Here is a 22,749-nt window from a genome sequence, read left to right as displayed (position 1 = left end):
AGAAACTGTTATATGTTAATAGTGATAGACAATGAATCTCTACTAGAAGCTGCAAAAAATCCAACATCTAAAACAAGCCATTATATATATAATGTAATGAAAATGAAATTGGCATAAGATGCATTTTTGTAATTGCGATACACAAAACAATTTCTTTCGGGTCGATTGCAAGAAAATAATTCAGGGCTAAAGAGAGCCATGGTCCATTGGAATTATACTTTCCTGATGTTTCATCCACATCTGCGGTGATGGAAAGTGACTGTGATCTTGGTTGTTCAGAGCCGACCAAGATAGAGGCTGGAGTTCCCATACCATACTTGATGAGGTGCCATGTAGCTGTGATAGCAATCCATAATCTCCCCCCCCCCCCCGTCCAGCATTGTCATCTGCTAGTAGATATCACATGAAATCATGACTTTTGTGTAAATGGATAAAACTTCACGTGAACCCATTGTTTCAATAAGATGAAGTCCATGGATACAGTAAAACGAATGCCATGGAGCACTTTAGATAATAATATTCAATATATAGCAGGGCTTGAAAAATTTAACATTTTTTCACCTGACAAAATTTGTCAAAAATAGTGTATTTTTCGACTTATCCAGGGATTGGGGGGACTCCTTTCCCATGCTAGCACAAGCTGGCATAATTTCAAATAATTTTGTGGCATCCTCAGACTTCAAGTTATCATACAGTACATGAAATAAGGTGTCAATTTTTTGTTTGCCATGGCAATCTGGCACACCTGGGATATGTCAAGCCCTGGTAAATAGCAATAGAAAACAATGAGTAGATTGTTTTTCGATCCAAAGCTGACAGACCCTCTGAAACCTCTCCAATGATACATTCAAGGGGGGCCTATGAACCCCTGCTCTAGAGGCTCGAGCTATGCTGGTTGTGTATAAGAATACTGAGTTTGGTGGTGAACAAAAACCTTGATATTCCACATTCGGACCAATCAGCAATCACCTTGGTTGTCTGGCTATTTGGTATGCATTTTGAAGAATCAGGAACTAAGTTCAGTTGACTTGAAATTCTTTTAAACAAGTTTATATATACAGGGTGTTGCTTTTAAATGGCAACAACTCAGAGGGGTGATATTAGGCATCAAGAACAAAAATTGCCATAGAACATGATATCGCAAACCAGGTTTGGTCGGTGGAAATTACAAAAATACTTATGAAGGGTGTGACGTCAAGTGGGAGAAAAAGGCCAATAAAGCCCCTTTCACATGTGCAAGATTGTGGGGTCGTTTTGGTGGTAATCACCGGCATAACAACTTTTTTCCCCTCGTAGGGAAGAAAAAGGTGGGAGAGAAGCTCATAAAAAAAAAGCCCATCTTTCTTGAGGTGGATTGGAGGTCGACACCGACCTTCCCTCCCATAATACTTTGCGCCGCGAAAACTGCTATAAGCTCCTTCATCAACCATCTTGAATCAATCACTTTGTTCAACCTACGTAACCAGCGAAGACTTCCGGAAAGAAGAGGGGGGATTACCGGCATAAACTTAACGCCATGTGAACGGCTTGTAGCGAAAATCCCCGTTACCGGGAACTTCCCGGGATGTTTTATTGTACATGTGAACTGGGCTTAAGAAAAAACCATTTATTTGACAGTATGATTACAACGTTATCACCAAGGTCCATGGGTTCAAATCCGGGCATAGAATGTTAGAAGCAAGTTCTTTACCTACCGAACCACCATCCGACCACCAATGGATGGAGCTTTCATTTCCCACCCAACTCCTCTGGTTGAAAATTGGCGTACAGCGATATATGACCGGAGTTGGTGTGCGGGTATGATTACAACACAGCCTGTGATGTACAATAGAAAGTACAAAATCTCTTCGTCTACTTTCTGACACTGAAATGTGCTGCACAGGCTGTATTGTAATGATGCTGTCAAGTAAAAATATGGTTTTTGAACTCATTTATTTTACTTTTTGTACACCACAAGCTGTGTTGTAATTATGCTATCAAATAAAAATTTTTCTTATTATTAGCCTTTTTGTCCTACTCGACGTCACACTCTTCATAAGTATTTTTGCAATATTCACAGACTAAACATGGCTTGCGATACCATGTTCACAATTTTTGTTTCTCTTGATGCTTAATATCACTGCTCTGAGTTTGTCGCCACTTCAAGGTAACACCCTGTATATATAACTCCTGGTACTTTGAAATACCGCCCCCCCCCCCACACACACACAAAATGCTGGACAACCAATGATTGGTCCAATCAACTCTCTTCTGATTGATCAACATCTCAATGTCAGCCTTTTGTAACCAGAACCTGATCTCCTTATAAAAATGAGAGCAGCTTTAGCCTGCATCTTAGTCATCACTGGATAGTCAAGATCACACCGCCACTACTGAAGATGTGGATGAAACATCAGGAAAATCTCATCTCAACAAACTGCAGCTGCTTAGCCCAGAGCTATCTTCTCATCGTGGCATCAGCCGTGAAAATCCTTCTTTTATCGAAGTTCCTAATGTTCACAATACTTTTACAATTACATTTTTGTGCAATATATATACGCATATATATTTCTCATGTGTTTCACTTTTTCCCAACATTATTCAAATTTACATTATTTACATTGAACAACATGTTTATGAACACTTGCTTCAATTTATCATGCTTGTATATACAAAAGACCAGTAACGAATAAAATTTCTGAAATGGTCCATATCAAACTTTTGACAGGTTTTTGAAAAATTGAGTAATGTGTGCATGTATTGCTCAAAATTTCAATGCTCTGTCACCATACCACAAGCTCGTTTGCTTTCTTGATAAGCAAATTTTCTGGAATGGCAAGTTCCTGAGATAAAATGTCATTCAAAATGTTTGGGGTTCAAACCCCACCCGAGATGGTGGTGGTTTTATTGCAAAAAAAAAAAAAAAAACCATTGATAACAAAAAAACAAATGCTTAAAATTGAGAAGAAAATCTTGTGTATGCTACTGAAGAAGGGCTTGAGCTGGAGACTATAGTGATACCCTTAGCTTACAAATTTTTCGGCGATCGAATAACGAACTAACAAACATCTTAGTTTATATGGATGTACACGTTGACATAAAACAGCCCGAATTGTAAGCTGAATTTTCACACAATCATCACATCAGTCTTAATGCACGGGCCCACAAGAGGGGACCTCACAAAAATGAGATCCAGTTGAAATTTTCCAAGATATACCAGGTAGGGCCTCTGAAAAACCACTTGGCCCAGGGGGCTCATGATACTCTTAAGACAGCCCTGCATCAGATTTACTGTCATTCAAGCCTGATCAACTCATGCCCACTTAGAAATCTTTTTTTCAGATGTACCTCCAATTATCTTTCTGAAAGTTTTTGAGAATTGTCTCATGTGAAAGATTCAACTGATAATATATGCATTAAAAAAAGACCTATGTTTTCAGAGTAAGCGTTCTTTTAGAGCAAGACTCTAAGCATCAAACTGAACAGTTTTGACATCCTCTGAGATGATATTTTCCATCTGCATAAATATTAGAGACACAAATGAGCTGACTAAATCACAAATGAATGAAGACACCTACGAACTCGACTGGGTCGTGTCAACACCTTCAGTAGACTACTGCTAGTGATGGTTATGTGAGCCGGTCTCCCATTTGAAAAAACCTCTCCGCAGACAGCAGGCAGGCCTACAGCACGATGTTGACAAAACATGAAAATTCAAGCATTTCCATCTTTACTTCAGAAAATGGAAGCCAGATGGCCGCATGAACACAAAACAATTGCAACTGGACAACATAAATATGTAAGTCCAAGCATACACTCAGAACACACATCTTTTCCAACATGTGCCGATTTTTTAGAAATTCCATAGAGGAAAATTGTATGAGGTGCATGTTCAGTTAAGTAGTAGTAGTGATAGTTATGTACATAGTGTAAAATAAAAGGATCTCTCTCCATATCTCATCTTCCAGTAAATTCTTAAATAATAGTGGGGGTGTAAAATCATTTTAGATCTTTTTGAACCATTTCGCCTTTCTCATGAGTATTTTCTTCCCCGTATGACATATTAAAGTGACCTTAGGCCTATCATTTTCTTACAATGTATGCTTACTAAAACAGTCAAGCCCGCACTTACAAAGGAATCACATAGTATGAAGTACCTGTTATATATACACATTTTTTCCTGTCCCAGTCAACCTGTAATACCAAAACAATGTTTATTGCATATTTGTAGATATTGGATAGAACAAAGTTTTTGGCGGAAATGGAATTTTTTTCATAGGATCAAGTTTTATAAAATCTGTTCTCTTTCAGGAACAAAATCCAAATCTGCTGAATTACGTATTACTGTATCATATGTAGTTTTTACTGTTCAGAGAAAGGCTGCGGGTGTATTCTATCAACTCTACCTGTAGCTATGATTAGCAGTGGATTATAGTGATTATACACTGTAATACAGTGTATTATAGTGATCTTTAGTTACAAATAGTGCTGGTTCTGTTCATTCCCAGAACCTCTGCAATTAAGAGGGATCAGCATAACCATAATTTTGTTTATGTCAGCTTTTCTCAGTCTGTGTACTCCAAGGACCATTAAAATGTCTGTAAAAGTTCAATGGCCGCATCTATGATTCTAAAGTTTTTGCCAGAATCATAGCATCTCGCAGCTTTTTTGCTTCAGTATATGAAGAACCACTTCAAAGCACTGACCAGGCACCCAACAATATTGACAGCTTGGCTTTGAAATATGTTGGCGACACCCGTAGTAGTCATGGCGCACACTTTTAGAACCACTGACTTGCAGTAGGCTTGTGATGGCAGATCTACACATAACAAGCATTACACAGAAACAAACTTTACTTTAGGTTCACAAGACATGCACACACACACATTCTGGCATGTACCAATTCATTAGAAATTCCACAGAGGAATGTGTACGAAGTGCATGTACAGTTAAGCAGTAGTTCTTATTTATCTAATTTTGAACCTGTTAATTTTAGCCTTTGGTCATTTTTCCTTCTTTTTTTTTTAATTGCTCCTTGGTGTTTTAAAAAAACTTATGTTAAAATTTTGGGCAATTTCTGGAACAAATTAAACGATTCTCTATAGAAGCCTATGGGAGTTGCGATTCGGTTAACGAACGTGTGATTCCAGAACGAATTATCTTCATTACCCAAGGTATCACTGTAACACAGTAGAAAATCTTCCTTTCAAAGATACTGGTGGGACAAAAAAGAAATCATATAACATACGCAATTTAATTTACAACGGTGCACAGATTTGAAATGCATGCTATATAGATAGGGCTTCTCTATATTTAAAGGAGGGGGGGGGGGGCATATTCTATTGTATAATATAAAAATTATATTATTTTGCTGTGAAATAGTGTTGACTATATCTGTGGGATGACCATTACGAGGAGTTTCACAGCATTATGTTCCTGTGAGACACCAAGACTTTTAGACATTTGGTACATAAAATTTTTGAATATAAATAACAGATTTTTCTTATAATACATTCATATTCAAATATGTATAAACACAGCTGCCATAAATTAAATGCATAAATATTTATATTTAAATAAATAACAGACAAAAAGTATGTGATTGTAGATTAGACTGATATACACGCCAAAATATTTGGTCTTATTTATCATAAAATTTGTAAAACAAACATAATAAAAAAGACTAGAAAGAATCTAAGTGGAATAAATAAATCAAATCAATACATTACTTTCGCCGAAATTACTCTAGCAAAGATTTCAGTTCTAAAAAAAAAAAAAAAATTTTTTCACTAAGATCAACACTGATGAACCTAAATCCTCTAACAAACATTTAAAAGGGAAATTTACTGACAAGAAACTTGTATAGTTCGACTAGAAAAAGGGGGAAAAAATAAAACACCAATGCACATGTAATCTAATACATCCTCCAAAATACAAAAATGTATATTTTGAAATTTACTGAAGTTCTATTAGGTCTAACCCTTGTATGCAAGCTACAGTTTTAGATATACACGATAGTTCTATACATGAATACATAGAATATACATATAATCTGCAGTTAACATGGACATTTTGTAATTTATATTCTGTAGATACTCTTCGCTTGCGTTCATTTATTTTGTTCTCTTAAATGTGATTCGAGCTGATGATCATGTCAGCACTTGTTTGATACAGGTAACACTCATAACTGTTCACAAGTAGCACCTGATGAATTGTAATCATGCTTTATATTAATAAATTAATTATTTCGGATCATATAATCTCTCTTCATAAAGTAAAATTATTATTTTAGAATTACTTTTCATACTGGAAAACCAAGTAAATATCTCTCGACCTTCTTTGGTCAACACCAAAGAAAATATGTATAATACACATCGATCATATTTGAAATGAACTATTTGTTGATGGCTCTCACTGTCGCCTCAACTCATCTACATTTAATCACCATTAAATGAAACTATCCCCTCCTTTCTTATGTGAATTATGCTATGGCTACGCCTGCCCGAGAACTCAATTAACCATTTAATGTTCAATTCTGGCCAAAGCAGAACTGTCAAGAGGGAATAGGGCTATGTTTGGAGCAGTGGTTTTTAACCGGGGTACTTAGCCTTCACGTTATTTGTTAAAGTCGTCCGTAGCCCTTATTTTAATAGCTACTAGTGTATATTTGTTGGTACAAGTGGTCTTTGGAACGTGAAAGGCCAACAACCCCAGCATCATGAGTTTTGAAGATTAATATACACCATATATTCATTAGATAAGATTAACGAGTGCAATACTATAATAATTAACTAAAATACCATAATAACCAATGCTTTTGCATAGGTACCAAATGCACAGGTAAATCAAAAACATTTTTGATTTATCTGTAAGTCTTACAATTTTTTAGCCTTATCAAAATCTTCCAATCAGAAATTAGATTCTTCCGATTTTTCGTGTCTTCATAGAAAAATCCTTAAATTGTACTTTGCTGGAATTAAAAACCTCTAAACAAAACCCGTCTTTTCAATCTCATAATGATCATGTTTTCTCAAAAAAAATACAGGAAATAGCCAATTTTTGCCAAATATTATAACAAAACTCAGCAAGGTTCCCAATTATTACTAAAATCTACAAAAACAAAATTACCAATAGCAAAAAATGAAGTGCTACTGCAAATCATTGGATTAGATGAAGTCCACGAGAAAGCAAAAAAAAAAAAAAAAAAAAAAAAAATTTGACATGACAAATATGCGAGATTAATAATTAGTCATAATAATAGTCATGAGCTTGATTTCAGATTTTTTTTTTAATTCAAGTGGACTTCGTTGGAAATACGGGAAGAAACTGGACAAATTTTATATAAAAAAAGTTGGTGGGAGGGCTGAAGTTATAGGGAAATATGGGAACATCCTAAAAAAAACAAATCATATGGTCACCCCAAAAGCCCAGATTTTTTCCCCCTTTTAGTTATATGACGTTTTCTTCCACAGCAAAATGTTTCACCACATAACAAACTATAGATTTTTCAAGTCTGGGAATTGGCACCTACGAGCTGTTGCATTGTAAAAACTTTACAAATTATGTATCTCATCTAGACCTGATGGACGAATTGTAAAATCCCTACAGGTCACAAAGTGTATGTTATGTTTATTTTTTTTCTTTTTATTGTTTGTCTATATATATTATTCTTTTGTATTTGACGTTCACTGTGCTTTTTGTACCTTTGTCTGATTGCGTGTGTATGTGTTTGAAACAAAAAAAATTAAGAACCTCTTAATTCAATGGTTCCTAACCTGTACACTTCTCTCTGCAGCTGCTCCAGGAAAATAAATAAAAAAATTTAGTAAATAAGTGGAAAAAAAAAAAAGACTCAAGGACCTCCATTATAGAAACTGATTCTAAGGAGGACTCTGCAATTCAAAAAGGTTAAGAACCACTGCTCCAACTGTTAGGGAAAAATCATCATGATATAAACATTACTTATAATACAGAATTAATTTTTTCCCCACAAAGGCATTTAACTAATTAATAAATAATAAAATAAATTATAAGTATTGATAATTAAAAATATCTTGGATTCCATAAGGACTTGGGGCAACACATTTCTGCTTACATTATCCTGCTTTAAAGAAAAGACATTTTACATAATGGATGTCACCTTTACGAATGTATCTCTATATCCCTTCAGCATTTTTGATTATTTGGCATGAACTTTTGACTAGACGAAGCTCTGAATGTATTTAATTATGTTCACCGGGGGTATTCCAGAGCTAATACAGCAAGATAAATAATTCTTAAACACACAATGAACAAACTCAGTCATCCACAATACATTTCCGATCATAATACACAGACATTACCCAACCAAAACAATTTTTTTTCCCTCACACAAACAAATATGTGAATCCCCCCTTTGTGAATTTACATCTTCAACATATTACATGTAAATGCTCTGGCAAAATTAAATCAGCCAGTATACGCATGGCCATCCATAACACAGACCAAGAATACCTGTCAATTTGCAACATCAACATTGCTTTTAGAGAGAGTAGATAACTTTCAGAATGGACATTTATTTTTGATTGCCTCCTCCTGCTATGATACCAGAAGACCTAGAGGAAATTCTCCGACTGGGAGTGGGCTGTCTATGTGAATGAGCAATGGCAGCACCATCTACAGACCTGTATGTGCGTTGTGCTGGTACTACACTAGCCTTCATAGCTGGAACTGGTTTCCTGCTCACCTTGGTTCCCTCTTTGGGATTTTCGGAAGCACGCATGAGTCTTGGGACATGAGGCCCAGAAGGACTGGGAGCAATGCGAGCTGGGCTCTTCCCCCTTCCTTGTGAGGATACTATAGACTTGACCTGACTAGACGACACTGATTTTTGGACCCTGTTCAGGAATGAAGAGCGTGACGATCGACGTGTAGAAGGAACAGCATGACTTGAACTCACAGCCGGTTTCGTTGAGGAGGATGCTACCTGCAGCTGGTGCTGCAACCTTCTTGAAAGTTGCTGTTCCAGCATTTCGGCCTCTTGAAGGCAATGGGTTACCATTCTGGAATCGGCGTCAATTTCTGCAACAAGATCCTTACATTGCAATTCCGAGGATAGACCATCCGGCTGATTATGAGACTTTAATAATGGAACATACGATTTCACTGGAGATCTTTTACCGCGAGGAATTTCAGACACATTCCGTTGAAGCTGTCGCTCTTCCACAGGAGGCACTTTAGAAGTCTTTTTTGGAACTTCAGGCACGAAGGCATACTCGCGTCTTTCATCTGAAATTTCATTCTGTGTGGAAACTGATTTTCTGATAGAAGAACAATGATGTTTCGGTGATTTTGATTCAGATGGGAATTCTTTTTCTCCATGAGATCCATCTGAAATGAATAAAGGAATAAAATTATTAACAAGAAGATATTTCATTCAATAAGAAATTGAGTTTGTGTTTGTTTTATACAAAACAAGATTAAATATCCTTTCTAATGACACATACCAGGTGTACAAGTATGAAATGCGAATTTTTTATTTTAAAACATGTTAAATTCGGAAGAATGATAAAAAGTGTTTTATTCAAATTATGCTCCATTGCTTGTTATACAATTTTCCCATCTTTCGGGCAATTTGTGAATACCACGCCAGTAAAAATCTTCCCCTTTTGCTGCGAACTATTCTCATCGAGCCATTTTTTCACATCTTCATACGAACCAAAAAAAAACTGCTCAGCAAGTGCATGACCCATCAATGCAAACAAGTGGTAATCGGAAGGAGCCAAGTGTGGAGTAAGCTGCATGGGGTAGAACTTCCCAGCTGAGTGCTTCCAAAGTGCCACAAACCGCTTTTGCCATATGTGATGGAGCATTGTGATTGGAAACAGCTTGTTGACTAACACCCAATTACTCTGCGAGTTGTTTTTGTGTTTGCGCATCATCTTCGTCCAACAATGCTTGCAATTCCACATCTTATTTTTTTGGCAGTTTTCCATGTTCCTTGTCTGCAACATCGAAGTCACCACTTTTGAAACGCCGAAACCATTGTTCACACGTATCTTGTGATGGAGCATGAAATCGGTATGATTCAGCAGCAGTTTTCTTCAAATGAAAACAAAAAATTAATTATGTCCACGAATGCTCTTTGTTTGGTATAAATTTTGACATATTGAACACAACACTATGCACACACTTTTTCAATTTATCACTCGTGCACATATGACACTTCTTGATGACACAACAAAATGGCGCAGTGTCAAATCTTTATGGCACAAACTGCATTGGTGCACCATCTGTTGTCTGAAATTCGCATTTCATACTTGTACACCTGGTATTGCTTTCCAGAGAAAATGAATTCCTTGATATTTCTCTCAGTTGAAAAAATATGAAGGAAGAGCTGGTATTGTTAAATCTAGCATGAGTTGAGAGATTAGGATGAACTCTTCCTCATCCATGTGAAACCGTCATGTTTATGATAAAAGGCCTAATTTTATGCAAAAAATTGAAATCAACAGTTTAACATCTTTCTCAAAATCAAATACAGTGAAACCTTTATATAACGCTACTCTGTGAACCAAGAAAAAATACTGTAGCGGGGGATTATTGCTATATCAAGAGGTAGCAGTTTAACATTGGAATTGAAAAAATTACAAACAAGACTTGAAAAAATATTGTTGTAGAGGTATCATTGTAGCAAGATTTCACTGTTACACCTTTCATTCACACCTTCCCATTTTTACATGAGCTAATTTATGGTTGAAATTATTTTAAACCAGTGCTAGCTTGCATGACAAAGATCTAAAACATGCTAAGAAACGAGTGCTCTCAAGAAACATCCAAAATAAAACCTTTGCACGGGCCATTGTTGAACAGTCACTGAGCGATTCAATGATTATAAGTGAAGGTAAAATTTTAAGAATGTGAAACATTTTTATTTTCATGGTTAGCTGCAGAGTGAAGTGTTAAGCCTGTGTGGAAACTAATGCTCAGTAGAACCTCCATTAACCCTTTGAAGGGCGCGACATCGAAATATGAAAAATATAAAAAAATAACTTGATGTGCCGATGCATATGGATGTACATATTACGTTTTTCAAAAAATTGAAAAAAAAAATTACATTTTTATTTATATATGAGGTGGCATACCGTTTGTCCCACTGCACACTTAGCGCTTATCAGCGCGGTTGAAAATGCTTGGCAGGGAAAGCATTACTAAGGCACATTTACAATAGTGCTTATTTCATTTTATTAGCCAGGAAAAGATTAGAATAGTTAAAGGATGTCATAATATGGAGAAATACTTCTAAATTGTATTTTAAATGTTGATGGAAGACAAAGTCTCAAATAATGACGTGTTAAGTACAAAATTCTATAGCAATCTCTCTGACAAATGACTCAATAAGGGTCGCACTTTATAGTTTGTCAAAGTTGGGGTCACCTCTCTTTAGCTGAAAAGAATTATCGTTCAGGTGTAGGTGGACCAACATCCAGGTGAATCTTTTCACTGACATTAGTTTGCTTATGAAACTATCGGCCAGAATTGGATTTGTTGACCAGTAGTCTCTGTAGATAGGGAGTTTTTTTATGCCCATAGCTAAATTTATGGCTAAAAAGCATAGAAACTCGTCTTTAGAACTGGATCAAACCTCTTTCCTTCCTGGGTTACATAAAGATTTGTTTGGAAAACGATATGCTCAATCAGGGCTGATGAAAACAAACAAAAAAAAATCGCAATAGGAGATTGTTCTTCCAGGTCCAAAATCTCATCACTTGGCCCAGTCCTTTCTCTGAATTCTGGAACAGTGTTGTGTGGTGGGGTTTTACTCAAGTTATTATATCTATTGTTGATGGCCCTGGAGTCGGTGTTTCATCAACAATAGATTCTTCTACGATAGTCAATTCTTCATTCCCGATACGCGAAATTCTTCCCATTCTTGCACTTCATCATCAAGTTCAATTGAGGATTCTGGATCCAATGGTATTTCTTCAATCAAAGCAAGAGCTTAAGCAGCTGTTAATCCTTTTCGAGGCATTTTGAATTTTCTTTTACTTTATAGAGGGGACCATTCTCTGTACTAAAGAAGAGACACAAATAAAAAAAAAAAATTTCCAGACGCAACAGTATCATGTTACAAAACACGCATTCCAAAGAGATTTTCCAAGGGTGATGCTGTAGATGCGCGGTGGGACTACATGCATCCCACCCTTTTTCTACAGTAAATACGTTCTGAAAAAAATCTTGTGGATTCAAAAATTACTTGCAAGACAAAATTCATAATACTATACATTGAATTTGTATCATTTCACCCAGTTGGTGATGCAAAATTTGGTAAAAATCTGCAATCAATTTTTTTATAGTGTCAGCAAAAATATTTGACGAAAAAGAACTACCATTAGTAATATGAAAAAAAGATTGTGGACAACTAGAGCCATCTTCTGATAACTTTTGGAATTATAAACTACATTTTAATTCGATTTGCAGCAAAAAATTCCTATTTTTCGTGGAGTTATGAATTTTTGAAAAAGGTGGGATAAAGGGGTTCCCACCGCCCTTCAAAGGGTTAACTATTACACATTGGCAGGGGCGTTGGAAGTGTTTCAAACCTGTGGGTGATCATCTTGAGATATGTGTAAGAAATTTCAGCTGCTGAATCAATTTTGGCGATGGTGCTCAGACCTAAGTCACAAATTACCAAGGGTGCTCAAACAAACAACACCCCTGGCTCAGACACCATGGTACATTGGCCAGATCAAGGGCATATGATCATATACACCTTTTAACCAGTCATCTGGCTAGGTGCAAATGCAAGCCAATCTCCCCATTAAAAAGTCTCGCCACGGGGAGCAACAGGCCCACAACAATAAATTACTCAATCATTACACTTCACTCATAGTTAGAAAAAAACTGGTGGTATATGGCAGCACTACAGATAACAAGCATTACACAGAAACAAACTTCACGTCAGGTTTCACTATACGTACACGCACATTCCCGCATGTACCAATTCGTTAGAGGTTCTGCAGAAGAATATGGATGAGGTGCATGTGTGGTTTAGTAGTAGTAGTCATCTGGCCAATTAATTTCTCCTTTTCTCTTTTTTTTGAAGTTTAAGGCTGATAAAATATATTTTTTTAATTAAAATTTTTTATGATAATGTTCTTTGCTGTTTTTTAAAACAAAGGAAAAAGTTAATAATTGAAGTAATTAATAGTTTGTTTTCTAAATTGAAATAAATACACTTAAAATCGGCATGATGTGCTATTCCGTCATAGCCAGATGACTGGTTAATGGAGTGCAGTGCATGGAAACCATAATTGTAAATAATGGTAACAATCTTTGTGTTAAATCACAATGAATTGTGTATTTAATGCAAGTTTAGGAAAAATATTGTATTAAATAAAAAACAGAATACAATGTAAGAATACAATAAATGCATATTTTTTTTACCATCCGTTATTAAGGAAGATATAATATCATCTTTGCTATCAGACATCTCATCATTGGCATCCAAACTGTCTGGATTATCACTGCACTGAGTGCCACTTTGATTTTCTTCTGACTCTAAGATTCCAACGCTACTACTGTGGGACACATCGAGGTATACATTCTGTGATGCCTGGGAATGATCGTGAGGTAGTTCCTGCATCTCCTTCAGGCTATCTTCATCATGGACATCGAGAACATCTTTATGGGAATTGGGTACGTTGCCATGGGACTCCTCAGTGATGGGAGAGACTAACTTTTTCGAATTGTGTTCTGAACTCTTCTGCTCTTTTTCTACTTTACTCTGCAGCAAGAAAGTTTTATCCAGATTATCATGAGTTCCTCTGCATTTCACAGGCTTTGGGTATGTTGAACGTTCAAAGTTGCTTTCGTCTTTATCCTGCTGCATTTTTAGTTTCTAAGGGGAGAGAAGTTTTAAAAGCAGATTAGTATTAATTTCAGTAGACATAAAACAAATACATAAAAAATATTTATATTGAAACTTCAAAAAGTTCTATTGTTTTCTTTCTTTCACCTATACACAAAATATGAACTATAATTTTAAATGATGAACATTAGTTGCTGTACAATGAATAATCCAAGACCATGAAATAGTAAATACAAAATTATTTTTTTTAATCCTACTTAAAACATTGCCACAAAATGAGTTTTTGAACCCTCAAACTAAGCAAAAGAAAAATTAATAAACCAAAATGGTCCACATATACCCCTCCCAATAACCAGAAAAAAACGGTGCAATTTCTGCTAATTAATCATTAATTGCAATCTACCACATTTGTATTATTTGACAATATATCGATGATTCTCTCTTCATTTAAAACAGTGACATGAATTTTTTTAACAGGATTTGGTAAAAAAGGACATTTTACCACAAAGAAAAAGTGGGGCTCTGTGTTTGGTAATTCAAAATGGTTTTCAATTCATCAACTTACTTTTTGTAAACTTGATAGGCGAGGAGGTTTTGCAGTAGGTTTCTCAAATTCAAACACTATCACTGCAGCTGTCAGTAAAACATTGAAAAAGAATTAAATATTTTTACACAACAAATCTGAGACAATAATTTTATGGAACATTTCTGCAAACATGCATCTGAAAAATTATAAGAATATAAGTATGGAAGTGGAGTGAAAGGCTGATTATTTACATACTTTCTGAAAGTAGCAGAGTAGATGGAACTTTTACAATTTGTAAAAAGTAATTAAGAAAATGATTTACTATAGGCCTAACTAATGAGAAAAAGTCATTGGTTTTGAACTTTAAAGTAACTCTTATACGTATTGTACACGGTAGCTGTGCAATAGCATTTTCATCGCATCAATCATGCATATGCAAGACTACAAAATTAACATTAGGCTTTTAAATTAAAGAGTAATTGAAATTAAGGGAAAACAAACCATCTTTAATCCTTTTTTGCACTTCAGGTGGCAAGCAGGCCCAGCTTTGACAATGCACAACTTTATTTGCATTATGGATAAGGTAACGCTCACAATGTCTGTTTATTTTGTGAAGGAAATCAACAAATTTCTATTAGAAAAGACAAAAGAATAATTATATTAGTCAGAGAATAGTTACTTATATATGTAAAGTTTTCATTCTCTTGCAGACTCACTAATTATTTGAGTTAGATCATTCTGGACATGTTTCAGTTATTACTGCTCGGTAATACAGTGGAGCCCTGAAATTGCCAAAACTGCCAGGAGCAAAAAAAATTGAGATAGAGAATTTTCATGGGAAAAAAAATTTCAATCAAGGGAACTAAAATAAAATAGTTTGTTTATATATGACTGAGAGCTGGAACAACAAAAATGAAGAATGTCCAAGAACATTTCCAGCAGAATTTCCAGAACATTTCTAGTGATTGAATGAACAAGGACTTTAAAATATGCTGTTATGCATGAAACATATAATCTTAGTCATAATTTTCTAATACCAATAAAATAGAATCTCATCACCAACTGTTTTCGTGTGATTATAAATTTCCAGTAAACAATTGTCTTACTTGTGTAAATTCATATTCTATGCAGTTACCAGTTCCTGTCAGAGACAATATTTGGCCCAACTTCACACAGGATTTGCAAGCAACGTCAGGAGTCATGAGTTCCACAGCAGAGATGATGTCATCTTCCAAAGCAGTGATGTTCCAGCTTTGACCCTGCAAGGAAATTGATAACAGCTGCTATATTTTCTTTCTTACTTAAAAAACTATTAATTTAGATAAGAGGTTTCTGAAAATGTAAAATTTCATTAATTTAGCCAAAGAAACATCGATAATAATATGACAAATGATCAAAGACAGTTGCTTTTTTTCACTTTTTAACTGAGCCACACCCCCAGTGAATCTCGATTAAAATTTTCGTATCGATCATAAATCCCCATGATATTTATGTTTTCAGAGCCCTCATTTTTTTACTGCTAGCACCCCTTGAAATTGTTTTCTCACACCCTGAAATCACCGATCTAAAGAAAAAGTTAACATTAATTCTTGCAAAAAGAACTCTGAATTAAAGCTCTTTAAAATATTCAGTATTAGAAACATTGCAACTGAATGTGCACAAAATGCTCACCTTTCCAAGAACAAGAAATCCTTCAGAACAAAGTATCCTGTTGAAATTATGAGCGATGAAATGGATGCATTCTTGTAAAAGGCGAGTCACCATGCCGAATACAGGCTCACTCCATTTCACATGTGGCATTGTAGTTATGAGCCTATCACAATTCATTGTCATCTCCATTACCGAATCTACTGACTGAAATTGAGAGAAATATTAAATTCAAATAAGTAACCAACATTATAAGAATGCCTACAAATTAAAACAAAAAAGAAATCGCTAACAAAAGAAAGATGTTTCTAATGAAAAAAGCATTCTAATCCAAATTTATCAAATCAAAATATTTATCTTAGAGATAAACATGTTACACATTTGTTTTATGAAGTTAAGGCAGAGGAAGGATATCTATAGTACCATAATTTCCAATAACAAAGCCACAGCTCAGATAACTTGAAAAATTCATTTTTAGCTCTTAAAGCTAATTCAAAGCTGACTATCCAATAACTTCATTTTTTCCTTCAAGGAGATTTCAATTAAAGTCACACCTTGTCTAACAAAGATAATTGTCTTTGAATGTGATTCTGGAACAAATTATAAGTCATTCCAGAATCACATTCATAAGCCAAAACCAAATTTTCCATGGGTTTCAATGGAAAATTGTAAAACTTGTTCCATATATGGCCCAAAATATGAAAATAAGTTTCATAAAACATTAAGCAGCATTATAAAAAAGTTAAAACTGACTGAAGGCTGAGATAAACAACTTCACAATTGGGTGAAGGAGAATTCGAAGGAAGATAAGATAGTGAAAATATTTTTCTCTTCTTTCATTGTTTAACCCTTTGCACTCGAGGGCGTTTCCGTGCGGACTAATCAGCAACTCGAAGCGCTTCGTAGCGCTTTTGGTGAATTTCTTACCTCTAATGTAAAATGATTACACACACAAATTAATACACAAAACTTTTATATTTTAATATTTAATGTATCTTTACATCTTTACGAAGATAATTTCTTAAACATTAGTCTTTGTAATTTTGCTTTGTATGATATTTCATGTAACAATTGTCGAGATGCATGCCCGGCTTTTCGGGAGGAGGCTCTGTGATGGTATGGGGCGTGTGCAGTTGGCGTGATATGGGACCCCTGATACGTCTAGATACGACTCTGACAGGTACGTAAGCATCCTGTCTGATCACCTGCACCCATTCATGTCCATTGTGCATTCCGACGGACTTGGACAATTTCAGCAGGACAATGAGACACCCCACACGTCCAGAATTGCTACAAAGTGGCCACAAACACTCTTCTGACTTTAGACACTTCCGCTGGCCACCTAAATCCCCAGACATGAACATTATTGAACATATCTGGGATGCCTTGCAACGTGCTGTTCAGAAGAGATCTCCACCCCCTCTTACTCCTACGGGTTTATGGACAGCCCTGCAGGATTCATGATGTCAATTACCTCCAGCACTACTTCAGACATTAGTCGAGTCCATGCCACGTCGTGTTGTGGCACTTCTGCGTGCTCCTGGGGACCCTACACGATATTAGGCAGGTGTACCAGTTTTTTTGGCTCTTCAGTGTAGTTATCACCGCGCAATGAATTTCCACACCAAACAAAGTGGTGAGCGAGAGTCACCTCTCGAGTTGCTGCATTAAATCATGTGGTGAGCCAGAGTCACCTCTCAAGTGCAAATGGTTAATTGCCATGTTCTATGTGAATGTTTATGTCAAATTTAAAAAAAAAACTTTAGTTTCCCACCATGTTTACAACCCAATTGGGTTCATAGGTGTTCTCTCATGTGATCTGATCAGCTCATTTCTGAGTTTCATACTCATGCAGATGGAAAAGATAATCTCCCAGAATGCCCAGACAATTCAGTTTGATGCTAAGAAAGAAATAAAGAACCTGTGCACTGAAAACATTCAAATATAGGCTTTTTTTAATGCACTTTTTTTTTTCTTTAAGCTAAATCATTCATTTTACATGAAATGACTCAAAAGCTTTCTGAAAGAGAAATATAGGTGTAGGCCAGAAACTGATTAATTACACTCAAATACCATTAGCTCTGGTAATAATTGGCACAAAAATTTTACCTACACTACAGCCGTATTATGTTACAAGTAAATCTGCATCCATCAAAACATTTGTTGGTTGAAGTAGAAGTACAGTGAAAAAAATCCGCAAGCTGAGGTATTTACATATCTAATAGAATTTTATTTAATGTTATTTTGTTTTAATCAATTCAAAATTTAAAGTTTTACTTGAGAATAATGTCTTATGTCATGTAATATAAAATTCTCAAACAAAATTTGAATGGTAAGAGCATACCAAGTTTCTGACAGTGCTCTGGAAGCTAAGTTCTTGAAGTTCTTCTGGAAGTGAGGCAAATGCCTTGTTTGGCCACGTTCTAGTGAAATATCTACCAAGCCAATTAACACATTTCTCTTGAAGTTCATTAAATCCACAAGACACTGCCAGAGGTAAGCACTCCAAAACTCCTTGGATACACTGATTACAAGGCTTGAAAATAAAAAAATATACAGATTTAGTTAGAAAAAGAAGTTTGATTAAATTATTTTCAATTAATATGGTCATATTTTAAATATCCCAGCATTTCAAAATGTACAGGGTGTATAACAATTTATTTTCTGGATGTCATTATTGCATAATTTTTTAATAAAAACATGACGAAAAAATTTATTACGGAATTGTAAGATACAACTCAATTTTTTATTATTATTTTGCATCAATGCGGATGTAGCAGCATTGCAGTGTGGGAAATTATGACACGATTTCTCAAGAGACTGCAAAAATTATAAGATGATGGATTATAAATTAATTATAAGGATGAATTCCGTGGCCTCCAAGATCACAAAATATCATACCGCTAGACTTTTTGCTGTGGTAGTTGTAACGAGACCAGTAAATTTCTGCATAAAATCTCTAAAAAATAATTATTCTTTGTCGGATCAATGTTAAAACAGTTTGATTTGTTTCTCTCTCACACTTCCGATCTCCGATCATCAGCTATGACCACGTGTGCACATTGCAGCTGATCTGTCCCGTATTGTTGCTAGATTCATGAATTTTTCTGTTATACAAATCTGTTATTTTTTGGAATACAACTGGATATGTAAATTTCTTTATCACTCCAATTGGTGCTGGCGATTTAGCTGCAGAAGGTTGTCTTTATATACAGTGTTATGCTGTAATTGTTCTGCTCTTGTTTTCTTGAGTTCATCTTAGTAATGAACTCATACTTAACCCCAAAGATAAATAGTTTGATGTTTGGGACTCATCAACTGATTGTTGATTTAGTATGGGATGACCAACCAGAACGAGAGGCTGATTGTTAGACGGAATGCAGCATACATAGTTGCTGGTTGTCTTGCCTATGTGTCACCTGACATGAGAATGAGATGCTATCGCACGAGCTCTGTTTCTTTTTCATCATCCGACAATGGAATGAGATGCTTCAGCATTGACTCATTAGTTAACTGGATACGTTGTGTGTGTTCATCGATTCTGGAAAGTGACGCAAAAAATGTGGGCACATAGATTTTGTGATAACCACTCTTGGGTGTGGGAGAGAGGACTATTTTTCATACTCTGAAGATAACGATGTCATCCAGTTGTCAAGACTATTTAGAAAATGTGATGTTATAGTATTTGTTTGAAAATTATTAAATCTAGAAATTTGAGCTCTTTGAAAAATGTGGAAAAATTTTATAAATGTAAACAATAAAAAAATTTTAATAGTTTGATAAAAATACGTTCAGGTTGGAAGGGATTTCTTTGTGTTTTTTTGTGTCGTCTGCAGGTAATTTTTAAGGTGTCAAATGAATCTGAGGATGCAGCAATCATTGTTGCAGAGTATGTCAAGGACATTGCCTACAAGACTCTGTGTCCTTACGTGATGAACTGAGATTCAAATTGTTGCACTACAAATACTGAAAAACACTTGGAAGGAAATTAAATTTCATCTCGTAGCCACATGGATATTATTTAACTTTATTTATATAATTATAAGAATTTTATGAGTGGTACTTCTGTAATAATTCATTTTATCATGTTTTTCATTTGAAAGTTACAAGGTAATGTGAAACCTGACAATTATTTTATGAGCATTTTGTATTATCAATGATGCATTCAAATTATTTTGATTCATTAACAAATATAAAGTAACATATAATTTGAAATATTAACAAAAGTCCAAAATCACAAAGCAAAACATCCCAATGACACTGTAAGAAACACTTGAAATTTGACACATATTGTAAATTTTGAAGTATACCTTGTGAAAGAAATGACATTGATGAGTCCTCAAATGCAGAACAATGACATCTGTCAATGTTTCCAAACTCAATATATCAGCCAGAAGAGCGAGTTCAACTATCTGAGTATCTTTAGGGAGATTCATGGCTCCACTGTATATATGGCACAATGCAAAGTGTACAGATGAATATGAAAATCTGCAATGAAAACAAAACCGAATGTCATCACAAGAGGCAATCAGCAACTACAGGAAAACCTTGCTACAAATAATATGACAATAAATCCCTCAATAACAATATTTTTTTCAAATCATGTTTGGAAGTGCCTATAGTCTAATGTTAAACTTTTCTCGATTCAATGATACCCTTTACTACGATCAACCTCTCTATAACAATATTTTTTAGGTTTTTTTTTAAAATCGCTATAACAATTTTTTTTTTTTTGTGTTTTGCTCAAAATCATTTTCAAATTAATTTAAACTTCATCACTTGTTTTTTTTCTTTTGAAGACGTCTAATAACATCAATATTTTGCATTAAAGGATCACCAAAAGCTAAAGGAAGTAACTGGTATTGCTACTTTCTGTGTGCGACACAAAAATGCAATGCGGCAAACTTCTTTACAGGGGCAATGAATGCATGAGTGAATTTTATCAATAAACTAATCAATTACAACTTTCTGCTGTGAACAAAAACATAAAAGCACATTTTCTGGTGGCATTAATAATGCTGATGTAGAAAAGATGACAACAACAGCATGAATTTGATTACATGCAAGAATAATATTGCCTCTTGATATAATATACGATAATCCCTCTACAACGATATTTTTCTTGGTCTGCAGATTAACGTTATATCAAGGTTTCACTGTATTAAAAATATATTGAATGCTGTAGCATATTTTTTAAATGCAAGATTTATTTGCAAATCAATAAAATGAAATAGATGCATGCCAAAGCTTAAAAAATACTGGTGAAATTTAAAAAAAAAGTACACCAGATCACATGGGAAATTTTTTTCTTTGCTTTATATATTTTTTTAATGCAAAACTAATTCTGCACAATAAATAAACAGCGAATCTTAATTACCAGACATCAATTAATAAGTTGAATGGTATTTACCCTTGGAGATTGACCACAGCATTTTCATCGAAACTAGACTCTTTGAGAATATTAGCAAAGTACTTGCATCTGGAGGCCAATACACACCTACATAAATGACAAAAAGGTGTAAAACTGATCACTAAAATTATTAATACAGTTTGATTCAGCATGTATGCAGGACAACTTGTAATATTGCAAGGAGCAATAAAAAAAAAGGATTATACAGTGAAACACCTAGAGATGCCGCTGTACTCTGGGACCCAGGTTATTGACCAAATCTGTCTTTTTTTTGAGTGAAAATGGGTCCCTCTCAAAAAAAATTAAAGAATGCCCCCCCCCCCCCATCATTCACTCGTATCTGTGAATCAAATAAATAATTCACTTCTATAAAAACATGTTCAATGCAATGAAACACCTTACCAGTCCTGTCCTATCTTGAATTGTTTTCACCCCTCATCTATCACCTCCTTTCGTTTGACAGAGCAGGTCACGTTCATCCTGTATAGGCTATTATTATCATCATAACAGATATTTCCATTGTATAGGATTTTCACTGTAGTTGTATAGTTGTATGTGTCACAACCACAAAAAGATGCGGGGGATGGGGGGTGGAGGAGGCTGTTTCCATAAAAGAATTTGCACAAGCACGCATGCACCTAGAAATTTTTAGGGTCAGCATTGAAGTTACTTTCCCCACACTTCAGCAAAGCAACCCAATGCATGTTGTAGGTACTGCCATACTTGGTGACTTCCAAATCAAAAGTCACTGTGATAATGTTGAAGAAGGAGCAAGTAATGTTTTCGTTCGAGAATTCTAATATAATGCTTAAAAACATTACCACTTAACCTTATAAATGAACCTCATAAACATTCCCCGGGGGAATTTCTAACAAATTTATACATACCGGAATGTGTTGTGTATGTATAAACATGGCCCTTATGTATTTAGGTTGTCTGAGTTATGCCTGTTTTATGTTACACTGACATTGCCTTCTGTCTTTTATATTTTGAAGTGAAGATGGTAAGTGTCTGAATTTTGATGTTATGTGAGTATCATGTTGTAGGTTTGCCATCTCTCTGGGAAGAGATTTTTTCAAATGGAAGACAGACTCGCCAGGGGTCTGTCCAGACTTTTTGCACAGGGTCCTGTTTTTGTGAAAATGTACCTTATTTTTGTGAAAATGTACCTTATTTTTGTGAAAACGTTCAAAATAGCAGTGAAAGTAATACTAATTAAACAGCAACCTCATTTTCCTATTTTATTTCATTTTTATTATCATTTTCCTAGTTTTTGATGCACTCACAGCTTGTTTGTGTTTCTGGCTATATATATGCTTGTTGACACATCGTGTTGGG

At 35.1% G+C, this 22,749-nt stretch overlaps 1 protein-coding gene across 1 annotated transcript in view; it reads right to left on the bottom strand.

Moving 5' to 3' along the window:
- Positions 1–2,071: 2,071 nt before the first annotated feature.
- LOC149083836 (uncharacterized) overlaps positions 2,072–22,749 on the bottom strand; it is a 37,481-nt gene continuing 16,803 nt past the window's right edge. Inside the window, exons 5-13 of the mRNA XM_089234224.1 lie at positions 21,412–21,498; positions 20,312–20,489; positions 18,346–18,537; positions 16,026–16,208; positions 15,461–15,613; positions 14,856–14,985; positions 14,394–14,461; positions 13,405–13,858; positions 2,072–9,348 (exon numbers count right to left, since the gene is read on the bottom strand). Coding sequence (XP_089090350.1) covers positions 8,534–9,348; positions 13,405–13,858; positions 14,394–14,461; positions 14,856–14,985; positions 15,461–15,613; positions 16,026–16,208; positions 18,346–18,537; positions 20,312–20,489; positions 21,412–21,498 — 2,260 coding nt within the window. The 3' untranslated portion in view covers positions 2,072–8,533. The remainder of the gene's footprint in view (positions 9,349–13,404; positions 13,859–14,393; positions 14,462–14,855; positions 14,986–15,460; positions 15,614–16,025; positions 16,209–18,345; positions 18,538–20,311; positions 20,490–21,411; positions 21,499–22,749) is intronic.

Source organism: Pholcus phalangioides, unplaced genomic scaffold (genome assembly GCF_987345545.1).
Source record: "Pholcus phalangioides strain wild (caught in Gottingen) unplaced genomic scaffold, Ppha-v1.0 ptg000008l_1, whole genome shotgun sequence".
Classification (NCBI taxonomy): Eukaryota; Metazoa; Arthropoda; class Arachnida; order Araneae; family Pholcidae; genus Pholcus; species Pholcus phalangioides.
The sequence above is the reverse complement of the archived record's forward strand: the minus strand, read 5'-3'. Positions and strand labels throughout refer to the sequence as shown.